Source organism: Mizuhopecten yessoensis, unplaced genomic scaffold (assembly GCF_002113885.1).
Source record: "Mizuhopecten yessoensis strain PY_sf001 unplaced genomic scaffold, ASM211388v2 scaffold10853, whole genome shotgun sequence".
In the NCBI taxonomy this organism is placed as follows: Eukaryota; Metazoa; Mollusca; class Bivalvia; order Pectinida; family Pectinidae; genus Mizuhopecten; species Mizuhopecten yessoensis.
In genome coordinates, this window is record NW_018408754.1 from 42,117 (window position 1) to 51,748 (window position 9,632).

A 9,632-nucleotide genomic window follows, 5' to 3' on the forward strand; every position below is an offset into this window, starting at 1 on the left:
AGTGTACAGTGACCGGGACTATAATATAAAGTTTTGGAGTACTATATGCTTTATACCGATACAGTGACCGGGACTATAATATAAAGGCACGGAGTACTACAACAGATATATATATACTTCATTCCGATACAGTCTACATTGACCGGGACTATTATATATACCGATACAGTGTTCAGTGACCGGGACTAAAATATAAAGGTACGGAGTACTACAACAGTTATATATATCCTTCATACCGATACAGTGTTCAGTGACCGGGACTAAAATATAAAGGTACGGAGTACTACAACAGTTATATAAATACTTCATACCGATAAAGTCTACAGTGACCGGGACTATAATATAAAGGTTGGAGTACTACATACTTCATACCGATACAGTCTACAGTGACCGGGACTATTATATAAAGGTATTAAGTACTACAACAGTTATATATGTTAACACTTACGTAAACTCTGGGGTACAGGTAACTCTGATAGTCTTCAGTTCGTTGACAGTTGCAGTAATGAGCGTTAATGCATCGCAACAACTCACAATTGCATCAATACCTGGGTAATTGATTGAAACTACCATTAGAAATTAGTGCTGAGACAAAAATAACATATCATCCTTAAATAAGAGTTCTACTTCCTGATAGTGAATAATTTATGTTTGATTTCAGACGATATTCAACTAACTTTCACGTTACATGTCAGTTTCAAGTAAAAGTTGTTATTCAGTACCAACACTCTATAACGTGTAATATGGACGTTAACTAAACGTGTCATTTTATGGTTAGGTTGTGTGCACTTGGAAAAGGTAGGATGCAAATGAAGACTCGTGAGAATGTACAATGAGAATAAGACTTGGTGTTCCTGAATATTAAGCGTCTAGAATACGACCAGGTGTTCCCGAGGATTAAGCGTCTTTTGCTTTATCGACGACACCCGCCATGTAAACCTAGGTCAAGTCCAATATATTTCACGTCTTCATAGCGTGAACAAGGAGGAAATAAATTTCAGATTTACAAATTATGTAGGTAATCACCAAGTAATATACTGCTACAAATCATTTTAAATCGCCTTAACTATACCGCTACAAATTATCTCACAACGACCTTATAATCTACAACTTCAAAAACTCATCAAATAATAAATCACTCCAGACCATAATCTGACAATTTGAACACATTTTCTATAGTTTTAAGTTCGAATTCTGTATTTTCAAAAGTAAAGAATATCTCAATCACAACAAATGTCATACTCAATCTATTTACATTTGTGTACTGCTTTAACCGATCAATGCTACGAATACTCAGCTATCATCGTCTCACTTACCTAACTGAGCAGTTCCAGCCAGCACCAGAATATACAGGCTCCACATGGCTGACAGTCTACAGCACTGTACACCTATAGAATAATCATGTTCCCAGAAGTCATCTGTTATTTTACCTTCTGAGAAACAGTTCATTCTGCTTAATTTTCAAGAAAAACAGCATTCGTCATTTTTGTTGATAAAAAAGCTCGGCATTCATATACCTTTTTTTTGTATTGCTTTAAATCAAGGACCCTGCGGTGATAGGGGAAGTCTTCAAATGTAAAAGCCCCTAACAAGCACTCTTCTGATCACTAAGGATCCTCCTTCGATTTGCCAACGTATTGTTTTATGGACATTCCCAACACTATAAGGAGATAACTGCTATGGGTTTATCTTGCTGTTCTTTTCTTTTGATTTGACATATTGGTTACAAAAATCTTTGTCAATTTAAAAATTGTAAATATGTATATTAAATATCCTTTTGACACATGAATAAAAACAGGAAACTTTTTATTATTTAGATAAAGGGTAGATTATTCAATTTTGATATGTTCACAGTTAATACCACATATTGTTAAATTATAATTCAACTTCATATATATAATGTGGTAGCGCACGCTATATGTAAATCTACTGATACCTAAAGACAACGCGAACATGTCATTCTTTATGAGGCAGCTCATATATCTGAAATTTAGCGAATAACATCAAAAAGATATATCATTAATGGATATGAATAAGTAAACTTCGATTAATTAAATTATCTTACCTTTATTTCAGTTGTGAATTTAACAAGATCGAATGATCACATCCATTTTTAAAACAAGTAGAACTTAACGCTGCCAGAGCCGGTAATACGTTATATGTGAGGTGGTTCAGACATACCCGGCGAACCCTTTCACTGTAGGACAGACAGGTAAGGCATGCCTTACAGACATAGGTATGACACAACATACACACACATAATGTGAGGAACATGAACTGGCCCAAACAAACTATATTTTCTATGTAAATATTCCATTATATGCAAATGATTGCTGTAGCTGGTTATCATTTTAAGAAGTATATATAAGAAATAATCAACTTATGTCCGCATATTATGGAAATTATACGTATATTATAAAAGAGTAAACATTTTCGAACCCTGAAATATATTCCATCATTATATACAAACATAGGTTGATTTTATCTCTTCTACCAAGTAAAATGTAATGAAAGTCTTTTTTGTGTCTACCGCATTCTACATACGCTTTTCATAAGCAAGGTGACCTAGATGAATTAAATAAGTCTGTTCGTTTGCGCGCGCTAACATTTGTCATGTGATGCCTATTTGTCTTCATTTCACAACATGCTGCGCATTTCTGACGCTGCAGGCAAGATTCCTTTTTGTCTCTTTAACCTCTATATATTTAGAAAGGATTTCTATTTTCATTTTTTATTCGACAGACAATAAACAGCACACACTGACGCCATATTTTGTGCCAGATGTTTATTTCAATCAATCGAATCCACCAATCTATCGACATCGCTCGTCAACACATGGAGTTAGCAATTGACAGATTTTCAATGCAATTTATAGTCACCTTCGTAGTAAGTCCAGCGGACCATTCTCACTGCGAGTCTGACATTTCTGCCCAATAAATTATAATTTAATGAGGGTACTCTTATTGGACAAATAAAAGCAGTCAGGCGACTTGCTTGTCTACCGGCACTTTTAATTGGGGGAAATTTTGGATGAGAGTAAGTCTGTTAGAAAATAAAACACTCTCGTGTATGATCTTTCGTCCATTTACATGGTTATTAACCAATAAAAAATGTCGTTACCTCGCAAACATGGTCGAAGTTTATTTTATAAAACGTAACACTACTTCAGTTATATTTATACGTTACAGTGTATGGCTAGGTAAGTAAGCACATAGTTAGTTCCTGTTCATTTTCTTGTTTATTCCAACCATAATACCCCAACAGCAATGTGTGTCCTCCAGGCGCAACATATCGCGTCGTTATAATGTATGATTTCGGGAGTGCCTCAACGCAACTCTCTCACCGTTACGTATCACGTGCAGATGGTTAAGAATGACCACAGGAAAAGGTGCTTTAGTACACACTTATATCGGTTAATTTACGTATAAACTCGCTGTGATTCCTAGAACGGTGTTTACATGACAACTTTATAGAAGGGAGCGTATTTCCTGGAATTATCTTTCTGATTTATTCCTCATCAATCACAAATACGATTTTGAACAAGGTTCGGTTGTGCATTTCATGTACATATTGATATAAATTCTACCTCGTGTGTGTTGTAATTACAGTGTTCATTGGTCATTGTAAATTGTACTCGTGTGCAATAATGAATCTGTTCCAATTCTTCCCGCACTACAAAATATATTTACCATTCTATGACACTCGTTGTTCACGAGATAAAAATAATTCAAAATAGTCAATTTAATTTTTGAACAACATCCAATAATCATTAAATACATAGACAATATGAAATATGTTTAATGCAGGTTATCAATCAATCACCTAACCAGGCTAATAAGCAGTATTTTGCCGACCCATACATTATTTTTATATGACGAAAAGATAAATTATATACTAACCCTTTTAAATATTCATTTACCTAATAAACTATTCATTAGGCGAAGTAGGGGGTTACCCTAAAGGCTAATTTTAAAAAACGGTCTATATACGATTTTGAGAGCTGATTACGTATCTAAGATGCATCATATTGGATTGCAATGACTTGTTAGGTACATTGTATATAACCTTTATTAGTTATTTTATTTGTACCAAGCATCCTTCTTTGTTATTGTTTGTTTTTATTGGAAGATAGAAAAGAACTTCATGGATTGGCTGTTTGTGTATTTCTTCAAATGTGTTGTGTGTGGTGTGCTTCTTAGATTCAGTGAATATCTTATCTTGTATAATATTTTGGAAATTCCATTACGTTATTATGTGTTTAAGAATGTGTGTGTATGTCTATCGGTAGTGTAGGGTCATGGCCGTGTTCTGAGATCTGATGTAATAAGGTGCCTATTGATATTAGTTGGTGTGTTATTTTAGAGAAGAGCATGTGACTTAATTTATGAAATCTTGTTAATATAACTTGCTGTTATTCTTTGTTTTCGATCAATTGTTTTCTTTCTTTGTTTTTATAGTAAGGTCCAGGGGGGTGAGAGTAGTAGCTATTTTTGTCTTTCGTAGCCTTTCGAGAGTTTTGTTTGATGTTTGTCGAGTTGTGGGGTATACATGCATGGTCGTACTTGATTTGAGTAAGTTTTGACAAAATTGTGAATATAATGCTTTTGTTTGAATGGGCTTTTATGAACTAGTCATGTAGGAATCAATTTCATGTATTCTTTTAGTTTTTTACATTAGGATGACTTTTTTTTCAAACCAGCCAGCGGCGCAAAGCGCCGCCGGGGTTTGATCTGTAAACACTTTGTCCCCTTCCGTCGCTTCCCCATGCATGAAAGCCTTCTGGGAAATAAAGGCCGCATACTGTCTTCAAAACTATGATAGTAAACCCTACGATATCCGTCATTATTACAGTTTACTAGCGAAATGTCATGAATTCTCAATTTGATAAAAACATCTCATAATGCAGTGAAGATATACGCAATATTTCGGTTTCAAGTTAAGATGAAGCGACGGCAGAATAAGAGTCTCTTTCACATTAACTGCGGTCCTACTATCTCTACATGCGCATAACCACTTCCGCGAGTACGTACTTGGTAACCGCAGACGCAAGAAACGGTACGATCTTGTGTTGTTTTCAAGTGTTTCAACAGAGTTGATGCTTGTGGCAAGGAGCAGGGAATAAGTTTTTTTCGTTTTCCCGTAGACAAGAAAAAACGTTTAGCATGGATAAAGGCTGTAAACCGTGACAAGTGGACTCCGACGAATGCTAGCTACATTTGCTCCACACATTTCGAGGGAGGGTGGCATAGTTATGATTACGAGGACGTCAATTATCGGCCAACAATATTTCAATATAAAGATAAACGATCGACACCAACAGAAAAAGCTAGGGAACAGAGGGTATCTAAAAGAAAACTTGAACAGGTGCACAAACATAGATGTGGTGTTGTATTAAAATAATGTACATATGTATCTTAAACTCAAAACAATTTTTAAAATCATATTGACCCAAAAGTGTCAAAGATCAAGTAATTTATTTCAAGGTCTGCATGGATGTATAAAAAGACATAACATATTTTTAGGTAGAATTGTGATACAAATGTACTACATTATGACATATGTAAGGAAAATATCTATCACAAGATTTTAGTTTTTCATTAAAATCAATAACTTGAACTATCAAACATAACATCCACTTATCAAGAAGAAAGGGGTATAGAAATACACAAAAATAAGATGAATAAATAAAAAAAAATAGGAACTAAATTGTTTTTGTTTTGTTTATCAAAAATAGAGCGTTTCATTTATACTTGCATGTATAAACACAGAATCTAGTGTTATTCTTAATACACATCTTGTACCATGTGTACTGAATAAAATTTATATACATGTACATTGTACATATAAATTGTAGGAATTTGTTGAAGCAGAAAAGGCAAAGAAATACACAGAGGATCAACATAAAATGTTTTCTGTCTTTACACACTCCTATTGTGAAGTATCATCACCTGAGCATGCAGAAACTGCTCATATGGAATTTGAAACAACAGATGATTCAGACATTATTTCATTCCAGAACAATGGTATGACTAAGCTTATTGCTAGTTAAGAATAATGTACATATTCCTTTAGCTGAATTGTATGATGCCCACTCTCAGATGCACTGTACATTTAATCATTTTCTTAAGTTTTATTAGGATCTACTTCAGTATTTGAAATCTGAACTAATTTTATAAATAAAAAAAATATTTATGGTATTTGCAAATGATTGAATTAATCAAATGATTTAAATATATCATCAATTGCTATTTGTGCCAAACCATAGACTTTATGATAAAATTTGCACATGTATGTATGACACCTATATGCTACTTCAAGGTTTAGCAAGCACAAAAAAACAAGGGGAAAATGGAAGGACTAGTCGGCTTGGTCTCAAAATAGTGTGTCAGAATTTGAGTGCCATGTCTGTTTACTTTCAACTAATGTAATTGTTAATTGAGGAAAATTTGAGATGCCAGTATCAATGAAACTACCAATTCATACGCAGTACAATTTCCAATGACAATAATAAGGAAACAGTATGTGAGTGGTGGCGGTTGATTTTTACCCTTGTATAAATTAGGTTGTTAATATTCAGAATCCCAAACTGAACCTCTTGAGTTGATCGAAGAAAACAAAATACTGAAGGAGGAGCTTCAAAGGTACAAGGAACAGCTGCTTAAATCAAGATGGAGTACAGAGCAGATAAAAGACAATGATACAAGCACCAAATTCTACACTGGATTGCCAACTTTTGCGGTATTCCTTTGGCTTTTTAGGTACAAATTGTCGTAATAAACACAGTCACTCAATTTTGGTAAAAAATTGAACAAAGTCAAATAATAAATGATTGGGGTTGGCGCTACTCTGCTGTATGGAACTCCTATGTTGTATGATGCTGTCAACATAGAAAAAATCTTGATTTTTTTTAAATATTGTACTTATTTACCTAACTGCAATAAAAGGTTAATCTGAGGTCAACACCAGTGTATGATTAGAGTTTTGGTCATGCAATGCCTAATAATTCCCCTCTTTTCCAGAGATAAGCATGGTTTTATAATTGTGCTTTGTAACCTTAATACTCATCTCTACAAAGATGTAAAAAGGGGAGAAATTAAACCATTTTCATCATATTACAGGTTTCTTAGACCAAAAGCTGAATGTATGACCTATTGGAGTGGAGGTAAAAGTCAGAACCAGCCTGACAGAACAAGGTCCAGCACAGGGTCATTAAATCTTATTGATCAGCTATTTGCAGTTCTGATGAGGATACGGCTAGGCCTATTTGTCCAGGATATATCAGACAGATTTGGTATCTCAGCAGGAACTTTCTCTAAATATTTTTCCACTTGGATTTCCCTCTTACATTGTGAACTTAAAGTGATAAATCATTTCCCTAGTCGCCAAGATGTTGACAGAACAATGCCAGACATATTCAAGAATCAAAGTACTGAAAGTACTGAAAGCTAAGGCAAAAGATATATATATATTATTTTTGGAATGGAGAACAAAATAAAGACGAAGTTCCAATCATATTGTACAGAAGGATTTACTGTTAATTTGTTATGAATCAAAGTTTTATGTAAAAGTGTACCACTGTGAAGTTATTCTTCTTGTGTGTACAGTATATCTTTATAGGTTTGTCAGAAGAGTGGTACCAAGTTTCCTCTAGAATATATCATTTTAAACCTTTGGATAATTAATTTGCATAGGAATTTGGAATTGCTTCCCTTTGTCCATACAATGTATTTCATAGAACATTAAAAACTGAAACTGGCATTTACCCCTTTGACCAATACCTGATTATTTTAAACCATTGAATAGATTATGCACAGATTGTGAACATCTTTGAACTTTGCCTTTGTTGTTGAATAAGATATCAACCCTTGCCTTATCTAACAAAGTTACTTGGCATAAAACCATTGACCAATCAGAGTACAGTATGCTAATTAATTAGGCATGGATTTCACTCAACTTTGAACTTATCGTCTAAGTTTGTATATTGATCAATATATATTCAAGCAAGTTATCTTGTAAAGTGTGCACATCGACCAGGGTTGGCATGCTTTTTAATACGTGTGAATTTTGTTCAAGTTTCAATTTTGCATCAGTCAGTGTATATTGTTACAGAACAATATTTATAAGGATGTTTACTTGCCGAAACTAAATTGTGGATAAGCAAGTGGATTACTGCTACCCATAAATTTACAAGTCTCTCAATAATTTTGAAAAACTTTTAAATAAAGTGTTTTACATATTCACTGCAGTGAAAAGGTCTCTTCTTATGAAAAATGGAACTATTTTGAATCTGTGTTCCCATGAACAAATAATATAAAAAGCACTCTAATTCAATATGATACATTGTTGTATGTTTCAATATTGAATAAGATAAACAAAATATAAACATACATACTCACACACACACACAAGATTAGGAGAGTTACATTATTTTCCCTCTATTTCCATTGCATAAATTCTTCACAAAGAAAACAACAACTTTATAGCATATGTTCAGCTTTATCATCTTCATAGGCTAGCATTTGAAATAAGATGCACATATTAATTTCAAATACATTTCAAAAGAGTACTGCAAATGTACCAGCTAGAACACATACTATGTTATTACAGTTGTCATGATTGTTGGTTTCAGAACTGATAGCATTGTGCAACAAATGTTGACAACAGGACTTATTGAAAGTTGAGGTTGCTTGTGTATATGCAAACAGGTAGTGCATGATTTAATGTTGAGAATGATGGATCAAGGTTTATAAAATTTGGTTTGAATACTTAGTTAGGAATGCACTGACAATTTCTCTGTCACATGTACATGAACAGGTTGTGAAGCTGTAGCCTTCACCTTGACTGAATGAAATTGACCTTAAAACTGTCTTGAACAATTGATGTATGAAATTTAGAAATGAAGTTTCAAGAAATATGGTTGAAAACTTAAGAAATAATTGCTTTCATTGACATTGATACAATCTTGTGTGCTATCCCTCTCATATATCACACAAGATTTAATATCAAATGTTGGACACAGTAAAATCGAGCGAAGTTAACAAATATCAAGTTACATATTATAACTTTTATTTTATTTTATTGATATTGATCATAAGCATTGTTAAAAGTACAATGTATACCAGGGATCTTACATTTCTTTTACTACTTAACATTTGCGTTGACTTTTAATTCATTGGACAAAAACTAAAAGGAAGCCATGACCAGTATTTCTATCTTTAAAAACATACTTTTAATTTTTTTTCCAATTTGCTCCCACCACCCATAGTGTTATATTGATCAAAACAAACGTTGTTTCCAACATTTGTGCCCTTAGTCAGTAGTGGGTGTTCAATCACATTCATCAGGGTTTCAGCATCAAGTAGGGGCTGTTCAATCACATTCATCAGGCTTTCAGCATCAATATTCACAGATTCAATCTGTTCCAAGTAAAGATCACTGACTTCTCCATTAAGGAAAAGTTTGCGAGGAAAGCATTTGAACTACATTTGAACTATTCGCTGATGGAAGGATCTGTGGACTCGGCTTTCATGTGTCTGAGAGAAAATGATTTAGTCAGAGGTTCCTCCTCTATAAAGTAACTGACAGATTTCAAAATGTCATGTCACTGTTGGTATAGTTCTTGCAGCCTTTTG

General features: G+C 33.8%; 1 protein-coding gene across 1 annotated transcript in view; it reads right to left on the reverse strand.

Annotated features, from left to right (window-relative positions):
- The window catches only part of LOC110463010 (dorsal-ventral patterning tolloid-like protein 1), a gene marked incomplete at its 3' end in the record, with an annotated part of 39,107 nt that extends 36,948 nt beyond the window's left edge, over positions 1-2,159 (reverse strand). Inside the window, exons 1-3 of the mRNA XM_021517323.1 lie at positions 2,066-2,159; positions 1,317-1,388; positions 449-548 (exon numbers count right to left, since the gene is read on the reverse strand). Coding sequence (XP_021372998.1) covers positions 449-548; positions 1,317-1,362 — 146 coding nt within the window. The remainder of the gene's footprint in view (positions 1-448; positions 549-1,316; positions 1,389-2,065) is intronic.
- Between the last annotated feature and the right edge of the window lie 7,473 nt (positions 2,160-9,632).